The 20,849-nt window shown below is 34.6% G+C and overlaps 1 protein-coding gene across 2 annotated transcripts; it reads right to left on the bottom strand.

Annotated features, from left to right (window-relative positions):
* Positions 1–1,367: 1,367 nt before the first annotated feature.
* LOC132276165 (ADP-ribosylation factor GTPase-activating protein AGD3) lies at positions 1,368–20,849 on the bottom strand. Of its 2 annotated transcripts, XM_059777478.1 has the most exons (20): positions 19,271–19,329; positions 18,774–18,850; positions 15,691–15,748; positions 14,372–14,472; positions 13,079–13,149; positions 12,169–12,231; positions 11,713–11,757; positions 10,113–10,178; positions 9,944–9,991; positions 9,754–9,849; positions 9,637–9,678; positions 7,211–7,426; positions 6,931–7,062; positions 6,597–6,824; positions 6,352–6,438; positions 5,952–6,275; positions 4,821–4,966; positions 4,610–4,703; positions 2,168–2,643; positions 1,368–1,982 (listed from the first exon to the last, which is right to left on the bottom strand). In XM_059777478.1, the coding sequence occupies exons 3-20, from the start codon at positions 15,714–15,716 to the stop codon at positions 1,868–1,870; spliced, it is 2,376 nt and encodes a 791-aa protein (XP_059633461.1). In that variant the 5' UTR covers positions 15,717–15,748; positions 18,774–18,850; positions 19,271–19,329; the 3' UTR covers positions 1,368–1,867. The 2 variants fall into 2 exon arrangements, with proteins under 2 accessions (XP_059633461.1, XP_059633460.1); XM_059777477.1 differs by lacking the exons at positions 15,691–15,748; positions 19,271–19,329 and adding an exon at positions 20,082–20,849.

The following is a 20,849-nucleotide window of genomic DNA, read 5'->3' as shown; positions in this document are numbered from 1 at the left end:
AAAAAAACAACAACAAAAGGGAATTTTTTTTTTGGCTTACATAAGCAGCGAAGGATTTTCGTACAAAGAAAACAAATGATTACAACTTTACTTGAAGATGGAACATTAATTCCGTAAGGGGCTAGCTCTCATGAAAGGAACGAGTTGGCTTGTGGTGCCCTACGCTAGGGAAGTTGTCTAACTGCTCTAAAGGCATCAGACACAGTTCAGAACTGCTGGGATGAAAGTGTGTTGCATAAGAGTATAGGTGAATGCTTTTTCATCACGAATATGGATTTATAGCGTTAGACATGCTTTCAGCACAAGGGAAGATATGGAAACTTTGGATTTTGTATCCCAAAACTTTAAGAAGATTCATCCGTTTCTCTTCTCTTGGTTAGGTTTTTTTTTTTTTTTTCAAATAAAAAATTGGTTTATTTTTCAAGTATATTTTCATTCTGTAAGAGAATATATGTCTCTTGTAATAGAAACTCAGATTTTGAGAGAGAGAGGAAAGGTGAGAAGAATTGATGAAGCAAAGGAACAACCAAATGATCCAAATTGAGAGAAGAAAGAGAAACAAAGAGATAGAGAGAGAAAGGGAAAGTGGGGAGATAAAGTAAAATAGATGGCAAGTTTGGCGTTTTTTGGATAAAAAATTTCGTTTTTGCTCGTCGTATCATTTTTCAAATAATAATGTGGAATTTGACAGCATTCTTTTTTATTATTATTATTTTTTATTCTTTTATTCTTTCTTATTATACACTATGTTTAGATTCAATTTTTTTGAAAAACATTTTTAATTACTTCATCCCATTATTTCTAAAACACGGCACACTTAATTCGTCATTATTTGATCCGAAATAAAAACAAATTTTTTTCTTGGAATTATATATTAAATTCAGCACACTGTTATCGTGATTGCAACACATCCATATTATTGTTGATTTGTAAATTATTTTATTCATAGTGCTGTTAGCTAGATTTAACGCAGTTTGGGCACTTTAAATTTTAAACACATGAAATGTGGTAACAGTGCCTGTTCACTGGATTATTCACCGAATCGAATTTATTTTGAAGCAACGTAAACAAGGACAAGGCTTGAAATCAAGACCATATAACAAGGTTAGCTGCATCCAAAGTACCAAACACTGACTCTCAATTCCTAACACAATTTGAGAGAGAGCAACTCTCACACCCACACATGTTTCCCACCTTCAAATGGTTAAAAAATGGAAAATTACACTGGAATGAAAATGGTTAAAAACGGTTTGTACCAGGTGATTTTTGTTGTAATCTAAAAAGGCCCAACAACAGGATTTTTTGAGTCAACCAAACCTCCCAGACCATCTGCAATTTTTCAGTATTAATATATAAATACTCAAAAATGGAGGAGAAACCCATTTTTTTTTTTCCTTATCCAGCTAGAGTATACAAAGAGTTGTATTTAGGGCAAAGCTTGCCATTCTAACAAAAATTGACTAACAAAGAACAATGTACATACATACAATGCCTCAGCTTCCCACCAGAAAAAAAAGAGAAGAAAAGAAAAAACAAATAAACTAAATAAACACCACATTACATTACAAAGCCCCAAAGCTGAAAGCTTCCAGTAGCTCTCTCGCCGCAAGAACAAAAGGCGGCCATTTAGCATACCAATCCTGGGATCATTCCGCACAGGCACGAACAGGCAGGCAGGCCAACCCACCTCATCCTTCAGACCCTCAAACTTGACCACCATCTCTCTACTGAAGAATTTATCAGCCCACAAATTTATAAAACAAAATTACAAAAATAAATAAATAAAATAAAAATGACACACTAATATTTTTGGACTGAAGCTACCCAGCTTCAGCAAAGTTGGCTCTTTTCTAAATCCTCTTTTATACTATCCATGCGAATCTGATAATTGAGGAAGGACCTCACTGTCTTCAAAATTTGACTCCATTGCAAGTTCAATAGGAGATTTACCGTCCCTGTCTACAGCCCGTGGATCTGCTCCTCTGCATATTTCCATGGAACCATTTTAGTTGGTATTGCACAGACTAGTGTACAATATAGAAAGAAAGAAAAAAAAAATGCATTTTATGCATAAACTAAAATGAATGAATAAGTAGAAATCTAAAAAGATAAATGTTGAAAGAAACAACATGATGTAACCATGGTGTAGCAAGGATCACTATATTACCTTGCAAGAAGTAGCTTGGCAATTGTAGTCTTCCGTCTGAGAATACAACGATGGAGTGGTATCTGACCTCTTGAGTCAGAAGCATTTACGTTTGCACCATACTGTAGGAGGAGTTCTATCATACCAATATCTGTAGTTTCACAAGCTAGGTGAAGAAGGGAGCACCCATCAAAATCCTCCAACATTTCTTCGCTTGTACCAGCTAAGTTTGAAGAGCTCAAGGACTTTCCTGCCGGATCCCCAGTAAAGCAACTAGAGTTGTGATCAAGGCTAGTCTGCTCCTGCAGCAGCATTGCTTTGGCAAGGGTTAATGAAGAGCCAAACAACACTTCCTGATAAACAGCATTCACATCTACTTCAGAGTTGACAATAAGACGGTATACAGCTTTCTTGTCATTAGTACGAACGGCCTCCCAAATCTGTTGTGCCACTGTATACTTGTCCTTAGGTTTCCGAACAAATAGTTTTTCTGCATACTGTGATCAGAGAAAAACACTTTTAGTTTTATGTTTCTAGAACAGATTTGATACATTCAAGTAAATAGCAGGTGTCACTGAAGTTAACTAATTAGGGGATTACTAATGCAGATGCACATTGCATTGCGGAATATTCGTTAATCGCAATAACATATCAACAGCCGTCCCCAGAGGGAATTTTACATTTTTACTGTTTTTCACTTTTGTTTAAATTTGTTTAACTTGCATATTCTTGAGTAATGAACTGAATGTATTGAAGAGAACTGCTCGTTCTACAGAAGATTTATCAATCAGACACGCATGCACAAGCTGGTGAGAATACATGTGCATATGTGAGCACAAACACTTCCATGCATACACAGGCACACATGAATTCACACAAATGGGCACACACTTACTATCAGAAACAGAAAGAGAAGGTACTGGATAGCAATGGAGCAGGCTACATGTAATTCCTCCCAGCTCCACTGGACAGGTAAGGGATTACGCATATTGCACTTAGGCAGATTGAGAGAAAAAATTATTAAACCAAGTACAATTCGGATGTGCGCATGATTTGATAAAAAAAACTGCCTCACCACACCCCTCTTGGAACAAGACTGTGAACCATCGTTATTAGAAGCCCAGGGTCTCCTGAAGCTTAGTCACAAGATGTAACGTAAGGCTCAAGCCTGATTGAAGCAAGGAGTGTGTGTACTAAAAATGAATATCACCTAATAAGTATTGGGGGAAAAAAAACAAAAAAAAAAAACTAAGCTGTTATGCAACACAAACTAGTCAAGATCAAAATAAAGAAAATTTTCAGCATAACATTCAATGGATTAGCTAAATAGCCTAGATCAATATGCATATTACTTTTCATTTTATATATGAATTCAATTAAATCAATGTAGATTCCGAACAAATCAAATATGCAACACAACTAAGAAAAAGTTCTTTGCAAATAAAAATTTCAACATATAAACTTAGAAGATTACGTGTGTCAATGCGCATAATTACCATAAACATGCATATTTATTAACCATATCAAATAGCATAAAAAATGTGTAACAATAATAATAATAAAAATTATGTAGATTTTAAACACACATTATATTATCGAAAGAATACAATATCAAACACTAGTGGGTAGACACAATTAATATAAGTAGTCAATTATAAGCTCATGCATTCCATCACATATACCATAAGATAAAACAATATGATCCATAGAATATTATGTAAATTCAATGTCATTTAAAAAAGAAAAAGAAAAGTGAGAGGGCATAATAAAAAACTAATGATTAAAAATAAGCAGCGCACTCTTTTGAGCTTGGAGCCTGCTAAAATTCGCAACCATGAGGGCTTTACATTAGCCTAACTTCGTCCAACAATTATTCTCTTGACTAGGATGAATTTGATCGAGGTGCAGATTGTGGAAAAGTACTATTTTACTTACTATGTTATCTTCATCACATACATAGCTATGCCCCAGACAAAACCTGAACCCAGCATGTCCTCCCTTAGAAGTGGCAGGAGATATAACTTGTACAGGTTGACAACAAATATAAATAAATAAAGGTTTTTCCTTTTTCTTTTCTTTTTCAGGCTTAAATAGACTAGAAATATAGCTAAATATTTTAATTTCCAAAACTAGCAGACTCTCCAAGCCAGAAGAGAAAATTTTATATAATAAATATTGAACTTCATTATTATATTGAGCGTGCACACATTATAATCACAAAATTATACTGCAGTTCACTGATGTATCTAAATTATTACATCTACGCATGTACACATTTCTATGATAGCCTATAATGCAAAAACATATTAGCAATTGGAGTATTTTAGATTCTACCTATCTGAAGTTGAAAAGATATAGCAGTTCAGCAAACAAATAATTTCTACTCGAAGGCCAGTACAATTATTGTCAAGTAAAAACAAAAAAAGTTCCAGGAGAAGACCAGAAAACAAGGATAAAAGTTACCTTTGCATGAATGAACTTCTCCTTTATTGAAATTGAATCAGCGTGACTAGGCTTGCTGATAAAAGTCAGCTGCGGTTTATCAGACTTGAGCAAGCTTCAGCACCAGAATAATAAGCGAGTATTAGAACCACCAATTAATCAGAAAGGTCGTACCAGAATAATTTATGTAGGATTATAAGGATTATATTCAATCAAAGTGGGGATAATTTACCCTGTAGGGACAAGATCAACCTGAAAAGCACCTCTTGATTGCAGTACTTCCTCCCAAACTGAGTTAGCAAAGGTATTGCCTAATGACTGGAATAAAGTTATAACAGAAGGCTCCCACACTTTAACATCAAGTGTCAGTGACCTTACCTGCAACAGGATACAACCACAAAGGAGCTGAATATACAAGCACCATTATAGAAAGAGGGGAGCCTTTTCACTATTTTTCAGAACTAACTGTACAAAAAACAGCCACTATTTTATTGTCCTTGCCACTATTTTATTGTCCTTGTAATCTACATGAGAAATCTTTCAAGATTAGTAGAGAGGTTCACTGTAAAGTTCATAAATAGTAATGCCTCACCAGGCCGCACGCTGAATTTTCATCAGCAGTCATCTTATATTCCTTATACATGGATGAATGAATGGGCAAGGTATGGTGTATTTATCTCACAATCCTGCTATTGTACCAGCAAAAAGTGCCTTACGTGAGAAAGCATTGGTAAAAGAAAATGCCTATAGTTTTAGGAAAATTTCTACATCCGTTATAGTTAAATAGTTGAGGTTTTATGTAAACTGATTCGAACTCAATTTATTATATAAAACAACAAAAGAACGATTTATACAAGACAATTCAGCACACAGCCAAGCGAGGGCCATCAAATGAATTGCCACACTATTTAAATCTGAAAAATTCAGAAGAGCTCAACAACAAAATGGTATTATTCTAACTATATACACATCACCAATACCCACTACCCAACAAGCTCTCACACTGTAACAAACCCTTCTAATATACTTGGTATGACAAATGAGAGACTGGATAAATTGGCATAGTAATAGTATGACTGGAGTGATAATTTCTACTCTTCATTTTTTTACTTCTGTACTACTAAAGGCATTCTAAGATTAAAACTTGACAAAAATGATGTGCTTATTTAGAAATGTTCTTTGTCACTCGGCATTTATCAATGATTATTGACAGAAAAATGGAAACTATTCTATCAACAAAACCTCTTCTATTTTTGCTTACCAATATGAATATAAACCGTTAGTACAACAGGAAATATGTTTAAAATGTCAGCTTATGCACAGAACCTCTAAAGAGGCCAAGTGGCCAAATTTAATAACTTACCTTTGATATGTGCACACCAAGGTTACGGTGAACACCAGAACATTCAATGCAGACAAGAACACCGAGATTTAAGGATGCCCAGTCAGGTTCAGGAGCACCACAATCAGCACATTTGTCATTACCACATACTCTTCGCAACACGTCAATTGGTTTTTCAGTTCGTAGCTGTTGTGAACCTCTTGATGGGCGCTCATGATATCCAGAGGTCAGCCTCTCAGATGAGTATTCTTCTATCGCTGCATGATCAAAATCAGAACTTTCAAACGAACTACTCTCACTGGCAGATCGGTGATGACTACTTCCCATGGGACTGGCAGGCAAACACTGAAATAAAAACATATTGCAAGTTATAGGATGAGTATGAAAATCAAATATTCATAAATACACTTTAATGTATTACCCGCTCAGGAGCTTGAGAACTAAGTAATGAAGCAATAACCCCAGTTATCTTCTCAATCCAATCCATTTGATCCAGAGCACTCTCTGCCTGCACTAACAAGCGAATATAACACTCTGATTTCATGCAAAATATTAACCCTCAATAATAAGCTGTCAAAAACAATTTGAAAGTCCATCAAGCCTGAAAAATGGTTTAGTTGCCATGTAAGTATCTAAACAAACCAGTTCAAGCAACAGTAAGGATACCTGTAAAGTGTAATTCTTTGTTGGTGAAATAATCCTGAAGCAAAATCTCAGATCTGACTGGTCAGCATCAACTTTTATGGTTGATGTCAGCAGGTTCACAGTGTGATGAGCAACAGACTTTTCATCATGTACTCCACCACCGTGATAATGAGAAGAAAGCCAGCGACTCAGCAGTCCAGAACCAACTTCAGAACTATTCCTTTGACTAGAAAGTTGACTGCCAGAACCCTAAAGAAAATAACTCAATGGTAATGATAAAAGTTTGGGACAGATATCAATAAAAGAATGGTTTACAATCCCTTGCCTCCCTATCTTTTTTCAATAAATTACTTACGGATGGTTTGCTAACTTGTTTGCGATAATAGTACAGCATTCCTCGACTATCAAGTACAAAAAACCTTCTTTTCCAGTCACCTCTCAAGTTTGAGGAACGTTTTGAAAGGTAACCTTGACGAATGGTTTGAACCTGAAATTTGACATGGTTTTAGATGTAAATTGTATAAGTAACGAGAAAACATTTAGAAAGAAGGTCAAAGAACAAGAAGGCAAGAAAAATAAAGATAATCATTAATCATAATATAGAGTTCCTCATTAACCCAAAATCATCTTTTAACCTTTCCCTTTGCAGCAGATTGCATGACTGCCTCTATCATTTTATGTGAACTTCTACCAATTGCTTGTATACCATCACCATTAGGAGATCCATTAGAACCATTTGAAGACAACCTGCTTTCACGATCAATCTGCCTTTTGTACTCCTGCATCCGTTCGTTGAGAGCTGCCTGCTCATAGTTGGACCTTTCTCTTGATTGTTGTGCATAAGTCAAGACCTGCAGAACAATATATGTGCTATTTCAATAGTTTTCAGCTGTAATTTTTTTTTTTCCATAAGTAATAGTTTTCAGCTATAATTAGCAATAAAACTAACCAGATCATTAACTCCACTCAATGAAGCTCTCTTTAATTCTTCTGGGTTGGCCAAACATAAGCTTTTCCCCAACTATTTTAGGTAAGAAATGTAAGAAAGCAACTACTCTTTGCCTAGTCCTAACTATTTAGGCAAGCTACACAAATATTTTTTCTCAGTCCTGCTCAATCAAGGACCAGATTCAACATACAGGTAGAAAAGCTACCTCATTCATCTAGTTACATCCAACAACTCAAAACCAGGCATCAACAGAAGGTTGCCTAAACTACCATCAGAATCTGAAACATGATCAGATTCATCTCTCATAGATGCATCTCAATCTTGAACAGCAGCAATACTTTAGACTATAAAATTTATATTTAAATTTTTTTTGACCCTATTTCTTGATTGTCTCTCCCTCTTAACTACTAAAATCATGTAGCCAAAATATTATGTGTTTTCTACACACCCCATGAGATAGCGATGCTGGTTACAGGAGCATCACGCAAAGGAATCTAGGTTCATTATTCTCAGTGGATTGAGATGCTATAAATATAGAATGCTAAAGATGGGTCATTGACATTGACTAACAACCAAAAAAGTAAGAAGGCTGAGTTGAGCACCTCAACCTTCAACTCTAACCATCAACAATAAGATGAATATATGATCAGTACAAGCAATATGACTGTTTTGAGTAATGATAAATTACAATAATAAGATGCTTTGATTTTCCCGAGTCCCAAAAGTTCTCCTTCATCTTTTGCATGGCATGTCAACTTTACTTTTACAAAGGACAAACTTTCAGAGTGGGGGGTTATTGACTCAGCTCAATATGTTCAATGTGATGCTACGCTGGAAACTATGGATCAGCCCTTCTTTGAATGCAATTCTAAACTACAAATGGAAAGAAATGAAGAGGAATGATATCATGAATTTTATTGCAGATACTGGTAATTTGTACTCGGTCTGTTCACTATTTGAAAGGTCAGACTATTGCAGCTAGCTTAAGAAACTGGTTTTAGCAGCAGCATTGTGCTATATGGACAGAAAGAGATCAAGTTGTTCCAAAAGAAAGAATGGATGGAGCTCTAGTCAGGGATTCTGGAGGCAGTTAAATTAGTATCTATGAGATCGCAGAATATTAAGAGCACGTGAGAATTGAGAATAGTGTATGCTATGAGGTGCTCCAAGATCCATTCTTATGGGGGGGAATAATCAGAATAGATGTGGCTGAGAAACTGGCTGTACTTTTTTATGAGATATGGGAAGTAATAATGTTACTAGGGGAAGAGGAAGAAAAAAGTTAACATGGGTAGAGTTAGTAAAGAAAGATATGACAGCTGTGGTTTGACTGAGGATATGGCCTTAAATAGAGTGGAATGGAAACAAGGGATTCATGTAGCCGACCCAAACTAATTGGGAAAAGGCTTGGTTGTTGTTGTTGGGAAATAATAATGTACAACACTTAAATATGTTCCTCGTATTTTTGGGACGTGTAGAATGAATTCCCCCCTCCCCGCGTGTCTTTCCTTTTGGTCAATTTGCTTATGAAGGCATACCATGTAGATCTATTTCTGTCTAGGGGCATGCCATTCTGCCTGATGCATCTATGTTTTGTTTATAATATATATTTATACTTATTCAGCCAAAATATTGAAGAGATAAGCTTAAAATAAAGATTTCTCACATTGGTAACTAATGCAGGCCAACAACTACTCACCTAAATGAAATTAACAAAATGCATTAGGAAGGCATCCATATGAATTTCACAAAAGTATTTAGCTCAGACAAGAACATAGTTATCAAAAACTTATAGGGTAAACTAGGAGTAACCCTGACGGAGGACTATTAAGACCTCAGATCCGAGTTTGGTCATCCAGGAAAAAGGATGTACTTTTGCATGACTATAAATGCATTGCGCATCAGTAGTCTAAAAAAATGCATTATGTATTAACATTGAGTTTAATAACCCACATTTGGCCAGCCTTTTGATATGATTAAAAAAGAATGATATTATGGAAACCTAAAGTGAGCTTTTTATGGAAAGAGAATCATATTCAGAAGAAGTGTGCTAACAATCCACAAAATTGAACCACTTGTGCTACTAAAATGAAGACAGATACAATAACAGACCTGATTAATGTATGGTTCCATCTGATGCAACAGCTCATACCCCTACACATAACAAAGGTTTAGGAAGTGAATAAGTGATTAGGCACAACAATAAGAAGATTGTCCCAGATGATCTACCTGTTTGAAGTAACGAAGATGAGCATCCATCGTACCACTAACAGCTTCCAAAAATTCAAACCTCTTTTTTGCTTCAACATTGGAAAGAGCAGTTACCTGGAAGGAGATAATCTAAATTATAAAATCCTAAATTTTACTATAACATGCACAAATCATTGGTTATGACCATTGAGTTCAAAATTTTACACACCAAATTAAAGCGAGCGTGCTCAAAAGAAGACCTTGCATGATGAAGCTCCTGGAATATTTCCAAACTACATTAGATTTCAATGAATGAAAGATGTCCACTATAAAGTTTCATCATTATAAGCATATGAACTGGTTAAGAATATTGCATCACAGTCAGTATTGAACAATACCTCCTCTAGAATGGTAGCTATATCAGTCTTTGTGCCTTTTCTCAGTGACAGAAATTTCTCACGAGCCTGCAGCATGGAATGTGAGTCGGAATTGAATATTAATTCATACAATCGCAAATTTTATACAAACACCAAAAACCACAGTAAAATGTCAAAACCCTGATCGAATTACATGTATAGTTTCAGGATGCCTGTTCCAGACTATTCTTCTTGTATTAAAACAGAGAGACAATAAACAACGAGGCCATAGTTTTGATTTTTATTTCGTTATTTATTTATTTTGGGTTTTCATGTAGAAATCTAACATCCCTCGACGGTTGTAACATTCTGGTAGTTTTTCCAACCCATTTATGCAGATACATCAAATTATATATAGAGGAAGTAAATTCTTTTGGTGGGCCAGGTGAAACAGGCTGGCGTCTAGGCTAGGCAATCAAGATAACAACACTTGAAATTCAGTTATGAAATCAAGCCCCTTCCAATGTTGATTTAGTTCAATTACTTCATGGTTGTCAATACCAACCATAAGTTAGCATTTGCAGTGTGCTAGAACAAACTAAAACCTGGATTTAATTATTCCTATCTAAGTTAAACACATCATATAGGAAATAGATGTGACTGCAGCTTTGAAGAGCATATAGGAAATAGAAGTGACTGCGTACATCTGACATTCCCCAAATCTAGAAAAGGCGGAAGTCCTGTGCACGAGGCTAACCATTTTTGTTTCATCTCCAAAATATAAACCCACTCAAATTCTACTTATGAATCAGGCAAAAATAAAAAAGAAGCAGCCTACTTATGAATGTTCTTAAATAGCTTATTTTTTTCTTTTCCTCTTGGGAACTTGCAACTATATCTAACAATTCTCTAAGACCTTTGCCCAAGAAAGACATTCCTTCACCACAGTAATATATTCAACCCGCCAATAACGAAGTCTTTTCTTCTCCTTGTTTTTGCCAACGACAATAAAAGAAAATGAAAGAGACAAATATAATGTTGAACATTTTTTGAACTTCTTCCTATTAAATTTCTTTCCATCTTGATGCAGCCTAAATGCATTCATCATTTGAAGTATTCCAGTATCAGAATAACATTAGAGTCCAAGGACTAGACAAGTTAGAAGTTAGCTCGCTCATTCTGTTACTTATAAAGTTGGCAGGCAGTTTTCAGTAAAATATTAATGTCGGCATAGGAAATTAACTTAGTTTTATGAATCCAAGCAAGGTCAACCATGTAAGAAGGCTGGCCAGTTCAAACAACATGGTAGTAGTAGTAGCCCTCTATGGTGAGCATTCCGGTCCTGAACTAAAGACTGTTGGACTATTGAGTGATGTTTTGGATATGCGATTGAGCATGCGGATTTAGTTCCGTGTTTTTCGTGAATCTTTCTTTGTCTATGTCGTCTTCAACGGTCGGACACTTCATGACTCATGACATTGACACATTACAACCCAAGTTTTGTGTAGGAAATTGTAATACATGAGCCATATACCTCAGTTACATTATAAGAACAATGACAATGATAATGCCGTCTGTCAGTACATAAGAATTGCATTAAATCAAAAGAAAGACTTCTAACTATCTGAGATGTGAGATGCACCTGGTCATAAAGAAGGCTTGCCTTGTCGAAACGCTTCCGTGCTTCCTGCACTAAGACAAGATTCCTTAGAGCAGAACTAATAAAACTTAGATTAACATTGGAAAATAAGAAGATACAGGATGGTTACAAATTTACATATCAATAATATAAATCAATTAATCACATGGTTTAAAAAGAAAAACATTGCTAAAAATAAATAATGTTTGCAAAAGTAAGAGAATGGGGACAGGTGCATACCCAGTATTGTTCTAAACTCAATAAGATATCACTAAGATTGTATTTAAAGAAACAAAAAGTAAGTTAAGCTTGAAAAAGAACCCAGCTAAATATCACATCAGCTTTTACTTTTAGCAATGAAGTTACCCAGCATGCAGTATTTCTAGAGCCATGCCTAACTAGGGTGTAAGTTTAAACGACACTATGAATTACAAACAAAATACAATTAACATATGGTACCTTGACATCATGCAAATCTATATTGACAAATTGCAACAATCGGTCATTTAGCATGTGCTCAACCTGGAAACGCGGAAGGAAAATGTCAGACAAGAAAGCAGCTAGTGTATCAAAGTAAACAAGACAGAAATAAAGGCTGCAATTTCTTTCCTTTTTCTTTTTTAGTCGTGGATGTAACGATAAAAAAGAAAAGGGAAAAAAAATTCCCAGATAACCATATTTTATGAAAAGGCATAATGCTAAAAATGGTGGATGTTAGTCTGAAAAATAATACTTCAAAGGTGACTGGTAAAAACCTGTCAAAGACAAAAACTATTTTTTTTCCTCACTTCTTTTCTTTTTGCAATCAGCAAAATGCACAACTCAACTCTTTGAATGCAGAGAAATTGCAAAAACATTAAACTGAATTATCCAACAACTAGAATAAAGCTTGAATAAGTTCACAAGGGGAAGGTAAATGATAAATCAATAGCTCATGTGATGTTTTCATTTATAACGACATGCAGACATCTCCAGATAAAATCTATACCCAGTCCACCTTCTCAGCAAGCATTCTCAATTAATGGGGACTAAAACTTGGGCAATATCCTTGTAAACGACATATAAACGTCATATATGCACACGCACAAATACATAAACTTAAATTGAGAAAAAAGATAAGAGAATCAATGAAGGATAAGATGTGGGAAAAACTACAGAGAGTGCATTAAAAAAAAAAAAAAGAAGTCAAGCTTGAAGGAATAAAAAAACCTTAAAAATCTGACCACAAAATTAACTAAGAGGCATGCATGAAAGTTAGCACCAAATCTATTGAAAAATAAAATTCAATTCATATTTTGGCAGGGAAGTCAAGAACCATCAAACACTTATTAAATGAATGCATGAAACTGATTGCATGAAATATATTTACCTGGGATCTAAGAATTTCTTTGTATGTCCCTATTTCTCTCAATGCAATAGTAAATTTTGTCATAACAGGACCTAAACAAACAATCAGAATTTTCATCAGTGACATCAATAAACAACAGGCATTTAGAAAGCTAATTCAAAATTATCCAAAATTTAGATCAAATATTTGGATTTAGCATTTACATATTATCAAATAGAAAAAGAATAATGATAATGATTGACACCTGCGTGGGCAGATCATTAAAAAAGTTCAGCGAGCTTATTGAAATTTAACATAGACACCAAACCATTATACTAAATTCCACAAATTGATGTTTCTCACAGAATGACAAGAGTTCAGTCAAAGGTTACATTAAAAAACCTCAGGTAACATAAATCGATTACGGTCTTACACTTCATATATCTCTGCATTCAACTAACTTCATGCATCTAGAATTCAAAAAAAGTTAAAACTTTCAAAATGCATGATTTGTTTCATGCATTGGTTTTAAAATTCCAAAACCGCCACAAATCAATTCCACTTCAATAAAAATGAAGTTTAACACAAAGTTGAACTTCAAAAATATGGAATTGTTACTTTTTATTTGAACTGTTCAGAAAATTTCTCTAAATGCTCCACTTCAACTAAAAACATAACTCAAATAAGAAGCTATGTAGATAAGAATTGCAAGTTGGGCTTTTGTGTGAACTTTAATCAACCCACAACATTATAAACTCCTGGACAATTGGACAGAAGCTCAACCCACATGTTCAAGTCCAGTACAAGCATAAAAAGACACTGCCTTACAAGCAAGTAACTTATTGGTTTCAAATGCCTGTACAGGATTGCTTAGATTTTGCTGTATTTCCATAAGTACAAATTTCCATCTCCAGACTCCACAAATGTGAGTCATTTGTAAGGGAGATCAAGTACCTTATATATATATATATATATATATATATATATATATATATATATATATATATATATATATATTGTTAATAAGTTTCTATCAGCTTTAAAAAATTAGTTCCCTTCACAGAGTCAAAGTTCGTAACCAGCATATTTATTGCTCAAGAGAATCACATTTTGTTAGTCATTCATATGTATCTAAGAAGAATAAAGATGAGGAAATGCAAAACGCTTTTACGTGAACAAGGTTAATTATGTACACTAGATGATTTTCACAGAAGCAGCTATTATGAATCAACTCTCCAGCGACACAAAACTAAAGGCAATAGAGTCAACAGACCAACTTGCACACGTCACCACCATAAAGAACTACCAATATGAAATGTCAGCATTTAGGCATACCTCCAAAAGCCACACTAATGGGATCATTATGCCCTCCACCGAATGTTTCTAGGGCACTGGCAAATGCGATGTCCCAGTCATATCCTTCCCCGAGTCCTTCGCTGCAAGTTAGAGAACACACATAATTAAGACTCTTCAAAAAGTAAAAGAATCTTAAGGAAGTTGAAAATTGACTACAAATAAAAGAAACACCACCGAAGTGCATAACTTCGTATTAAACAAACTAATCAGAATTTCTAAAACATTTCACCATCTCTCCATGCTTGAAATCCATAAAAATTGCAAAACAGCACACTATCACATGAACTAATATCAACTAATTAAGGGGGAAAAATAGTGCAAAACCAAGATGTTGTTCCATGAAATTCAATATCAACATAAAGAATAATCTAGGGAAGAGTTGAATCCAAATTGGTGATAAGTACATCAAAATTTTTCAACATAAACATTATGCTACTTCAGTTTGACCTCTAATGTTTACCTTCGAGGAGTAGCACAGCCAACAAATCCTAGATGGGCTCAGACGAACAAATTAGATCTAGATGGAGGTGAATCGATCTTGTTTTCTCTCTGAACTTTATTCAAATTAGATCAATAATTCAAGCTTGCAACAGATAAATCAAAGTTCAAGTAACAGGAAAAAGACGCTCGTGCAGATCAAATCAATCCACCATGTGAAGAAAAGGTTACGTGTTTAAACCTTGACACATCTTATGCCTGACTACTAGACACAATAGCAGCTGACGCCTCAAACTCATGCCTGGTTTCCACTTGTCACTTATCAGCCCAAATGTTGGTGACAGAGTCTTACACGCACTCTCTCGAGATAATCCGGTGTTCTGTCAACACAATCAAACCACTCAATCTGTCTTCTTCACCAGTATTAAATCTGACTCACCACTCACGGAGTCACAATTGTAAGTAGCTAAGATTTTTTGCTAACGAGGTTCTTAAACCAATCATGTAGAGTACACATCTCAAACAGCCAGTAGAATCATAGACACAAAGCTAACAGTCAAGTGGTATGTGAATTTAGGAAAAAAATAAGAAAGCTTGCCAAAAAAACAACAATATCGCTGGAAAATCAAGATCAATCTTACATGTGTCAGAAAAGAGAAAAAAAAGATTAAGAAGAGAGAGGTGAAAACCCTTAGAAGTTTGTTCATAAAGAGCTAGAATTATATGTTAAATATACAAAAACTTTGAAACTGTTAGGTCAATAGGATTTGTGTTAGCAAATTTTGTAGATCAAAACATAAGTATGTTTTGTTTAATTTCTAGCCTAGTTTAGGAATTTTTCAAAAGTTACTGCTAGTTACCTCTTAAAGCTGAAGATGGAATACATGATCCAACAAAGAATAAATTCGTAATCTTCAGCTACAAAGGGTAAAAAGGTGTTGTAAACAATAAAATATAAGAGAAGAGAGACATAAAACAAGAAGACCACACAGACATTACGTGGTTCAGCCACTAGGCCAACATCCACAGCACAAAGAGTCCAAATCACTTCTATAATATTCTCTCTTAATCTTGGTACACAGTGGTGAAAGAATACAAGCATATGATAAATGTGATATAGAAAAAAGTCTAAAATCACTCCCATAATTCACTCATATCAATATTTTGTCAATGAGTGATTTAAAGTCTTAAATCACTCCTATAATGATATTCTCTAAACATAACATCTTCCAACAAAAGGCAATTTGACACAATGATGCGCACTAACCAATTAGGATTCATGCATTGTATCTAGGCTTTCTTAATTCCCAAGTCTTAACTTATTTTGATTCACAAATATGTTTCAAGATTTGCATGAATTAAGGTCAGGAAACTGTCATATTAAGAAATTTTCAAGTATAAAATCTAAAGAAGGGTTTTGATCAAGGGCTTCTGGAGTAATGTCAATCAATTAACGTTAAATTAAATCGATCAAGCTGTTCGGAACAGTAGTATCCTATTTGGTTTTACACTCTACAAAAAGCCTGTTCTCTCTCAACCTCTTGGCCGGCTATAAATACACTACTCTTAGGTAGACCTAAACACATGACATACAACTCTCATACACATCAAATACATATTTTTGAGAGAAGATTTTTGCAAGATTTTTGTGCCTGCATCTTTCTTTTACATCCATCGTATGCATTAGCTTTGGTGAGTGTATTCATATGTGTTGACACTGTTGCTACCTACTCTTGGAGTCTAGTTTAACACATCAATTCAAATTCACAACCAGATTGACAAACAGACGAATAGTGGTTACGATTGAATTCACCAGAGAAGCAGATCCTTGAGGAGAGGTTGTTGTTGACTAATGGACAAACGACCTGACAATTTGCAGGGGAAGGTTTGGCACGGATCTATGGTAACTAGAGGTTCGAGTGTTACTGAACTGTTAAACTAGGGTGTAAAGTTCCTTTCTAATAGTGGATTTAGTTTGTCTAGACTAAGTTTCTGGTTTTTTCCTCTTTGAGAGTTTTCCACGTAAAAAACTGGTATCCATTACTTATTACTTTACTGCTTTAATTAGTGTGCATTGCATGGCTATTACAATCTGTTGGTATGTTTTTAATTGAGAACTTTGTTAATTCTGTTTTTATTTAAAAATCAGTTGAATTGTTCTACAATCCTATTCGTCCCCCTTTAGGTCCAGATCGGAGGACCTTGCATGACTCTCTATCTGAGCTCTGGGTTCCCGTCCTTGGTCTTTTGCACTATCAAAAACAGATTTCAAAACTTTTAATAGAGTTTATGAACAAATAGGAGTTTTTGGATAATCAAGAATCGCAAATTCGAGATCGGGGAGTTTGAGGCCAATGGAAGCTTTGTCACCATTGATGGAAGGTCCCGATCAGGATGGATTCAACGATGGTTATTTGAGGACGGAGAGGTGGGGCTACTAGATGAAGGATCAGCTTTGCAGGGAACCCTATGTGTCGTCACCATTGGCGTGCCATAGGTCCGAGGGCTCCGCCGCACCACACGGCTGTTCCAATCGCCGAAAATATCACCACCACCATGCCGCCAGAGTCAACAGTATAGCCCTTACGTCTTTCCGGCTCCAGCGCCAGCATCTTCCGTGAAAAGTGGCCATCAATGAACTTTGATTCAAGTGTTCGTCGACTGATCTGTATTTAATTTGTTCTTAAATTTTTTGAATTTAGGCGTTTAAATGTAATATCAATACATGAATTGGAGACAATTTTGCATGAGAAAAAATTGATGTGTTCGTAATTTTTGTTTGGGATTAGATAAGATGAAATTGGCAAAGGATGAGGATCTTGCTGAAAACATGTGGCAACACTGAGTTTTTACTTTCTATTTTTGAATAGTTTTGAGTTTTTATTTATTTATTAATTAATATATTTGTTTCCCATATACTTTGATTTACTATCTTAATTAATTATGTGTTACTAACTCTATGTTGCTGCTACATAATACAATCATGTATATAATAATCAAATACTTAATTAAAAAATATATATAATGCAAGTCACTGAAGTGAAAGGGTATGATTTTAAATTTACATAGAATCCATAGGGTATATTTTAGTCTTTTCACGTAATTCTTGGTGTTTTGACACCATGTAGAATGACTTGAATACACTTTGTCAAAACACCAAGAATTACGTGAAAAGACTAAAATATACCCTATGGATTCTATGTAAATTTAAAATCATACCCTTTCACTTCAGTGACTTGCATTATATATATTTTTTAATTAAGTATTTGATTATTATATACATGATTGTATTATGTAGCAGCAACATAGAGTTAGTATGGATTCTATGTACCTCTGACACCATGTGCAGGTGACGACAGGGGGTGTTTGAGTAAGATGGGCAAACTCTAAAAGAATGAGTGAAAGTTAAAAACAAAATGTCTCTCCGTGTGGGATTTTGGCAAACCTGAGAGGGAGGGGTGGGGGTTGGGGTGCCACTGTAATTTACCCTAATAAATTTGTAATCTCAAAACAAAGATATTTAAGAAGAATCGCGAGGAAATGAGCAACAACTTATAGATCCATATCGATATTGAAAAACATGAAAGATTGACAATTACAGGACAATCTGGCAATAAAGATTTAAAGAGTATCATTCAAAACAAGAACACATTAGCATAAAGTTCAAAACACCATCAGTTGAAATTTGTCTAATAGTGCCTGATCAAATTAAACACAAGCTCATTAATTTTTAAAAATATTAAAATAAACAAAATTAAGATAAACCATCAAATATATACACACACAAACATATATATATATATATATATTCTTGATGAGTAGATAAACCATTATAATTTGATTTCAAGACTTAAGGCATTTAAAAGATGAAACATTCCCAAAACTTCAAAACATCAAACAGAAAGTTGAATTAATTCAGAAACGTGATTAAAAATGTACTCACGTGTACTTTCGACATCCTTTGTAAAATTTTAAACTTCTCTCCCTCAAGGATTCGGCACTTTCCTCCAAGCTTTGTATCTATTTCATCAAATAGTACACTATTAATTTATAGAACTCAGCACAAATACCAAATCAATAAGTTTTAAATAATGAGCACAAGCACAAGTGTTTGTACCCTTAATAAAAAGTGACTTACACATTAACCGCCAAAGAACTGACATAAAATATGTATGAATACAAAATTACAGACACAATGACTCTGCAAGAGGATATTAATGTAAGCTGCCAACAGGAATTTTTTATTTCCAAGGTTGTCAAAACAGGAATTATAGGATCAAATTAGTTCAACCTAGCATCACTTGTGTTGCACATCACAAATTTAAAAATAAGCAAGGTTGCAAATGGGTTTAAAATTAATTGTTATTGTTGGAAATTTGTGAAGATGCAGTGTGTGAGGTGAAGACAATAAAGAATCAATGAGCGATAAAATAACATTACCTAAATATTTTGCCACGATAATGGGAGATCATCAACAAAAAATTTCATCCTAGATGATCAGTGTTCCCTGTGTTAATTGGGTAATAGTTCAGAAAGTCAATACAACAAATTAAAGGTATTCTCTTGTGAACAACTGACTTGATCTGGAGGGTAGAATATTTTTTCCTACCTATGAGACTACATCACTTAACTCTAAAGGGATAGAACTCATTTTCCTACTATATTAGATTACAGGTCACTGTATAAAAGACTGAATTTGATCAACTTAGAAAATTCATCAAGGTGATTATTTCTTTAACTAATGAAACCAAGTGTCTTACAGGTCAGATTTTAATAAATTACCAAGAGATGACAAATAGTACAAGGGGGTCAGCCTAGACCCCTTAATTATTTAGATACACACTGATTTTTGTTTACCATTTTCAGCTCTGTGTAAGTTTTTTCACTTTCCAACAAAGAGATCGGACAAGCCAAACTAGTTTTCTCATACTTTTTTACCCTAATTGTGCACAATTATAATAATAATAAAAATAAAAATAAAAATTGACATCTACAAGCCGTCTAAGTATGTTCTGGAGAAAGCTCGGCAAAATCTCAGTTACTTAGATATTTAAGTTTTAATGAGCTTCTACTAAAACTCTTCACCTTCGCCATGTATGTATAAACAAGTAGCATATATAACAAAATACTCCATTAGAAGGCCCTGTGCTTAAGACATAACTTCTGGAGTGGTTCAAGTAGTAGTGATGAAGATAAAATGCAAAATTACAGAGCACATCGAAGAAAGAGAAATGAAGAATAAGCAACTAACCTGTTTACGAAACATAGGAGAATCATCAAGCTTTGTGAAATGCATGTTTGCAACAGCGATTCGTCTTCGTTTATGTAATAAATAGTACCAATTAACATCACATTAGCACCAGTATTGCTCGATCTTCAAATATAGAACCTCACTTAACATCAGCAACCACCTGAAAATCCACTCAATGCCCTCTCTCTCTCTCTCTCAAAACCATTCAAGATCTCTCATTTTCATCCGATCTCAAATCATCACCACTATGAAACCAAACCAAAAAAAAACACCAACCAATCACCTCTGTAACTTCAATGGAGAGTACAAATTCAAATTGTCAGAAACCAAACCCAAAGCATGAAAAAGAAAAGCAACAACAATGTAAAACCAAATTCGACTTTTACATAGGCTTTTGATTTTTGCGACTACCAAACCTAATAAGATAGAGAAGGAGAGAGCTGGAAATTGAGGGAATGTAAAATTGTTGGGTTCAAAACCCTAGAAGAACAGAAGAGCAGTAAAGAGAGAGAAACCCTAGAAACGAGGAGAGGAAAAACATGAGCTGAGATTTGTGTTGTGTTAATGAAAAGTCTCGGGAATTGAATGTAACAAATTTAGGCAAATACGATCCATTAACCTGAAAATGTTGAGACCATGTGAGAGAAAGAAAGAGAGACAGACAGACATTGATAAAAGAGAACACAGAGCTTTTTTTCCGTATTCTTCTCTTTCCTTTTTTATTTTTATTTTTTTCAAGGAGAAACATAATCACATATACAAATATAT

Source organism: Cornus florida, unplaced genomic scaffold, assembly GCF_030987335.1.
Source record: "Cornus florida cultivar Cherokee Brave unplaced genomic scaffold, ASM3098733v1 CherokeeBrave_3.0.0_Hap2_Chr10, whole genome shotgun sequence".
NCBI lineage: Eukaryota > Viridiplantae > Streptophyta > Magnoliopsida > Cornales > Cornaceae > Cornus > Cornus florida.
Note: the sequence above shows the minus strand (reverse complement) of the source record. Positions and strands in the feature narration are given on the sequence as shown.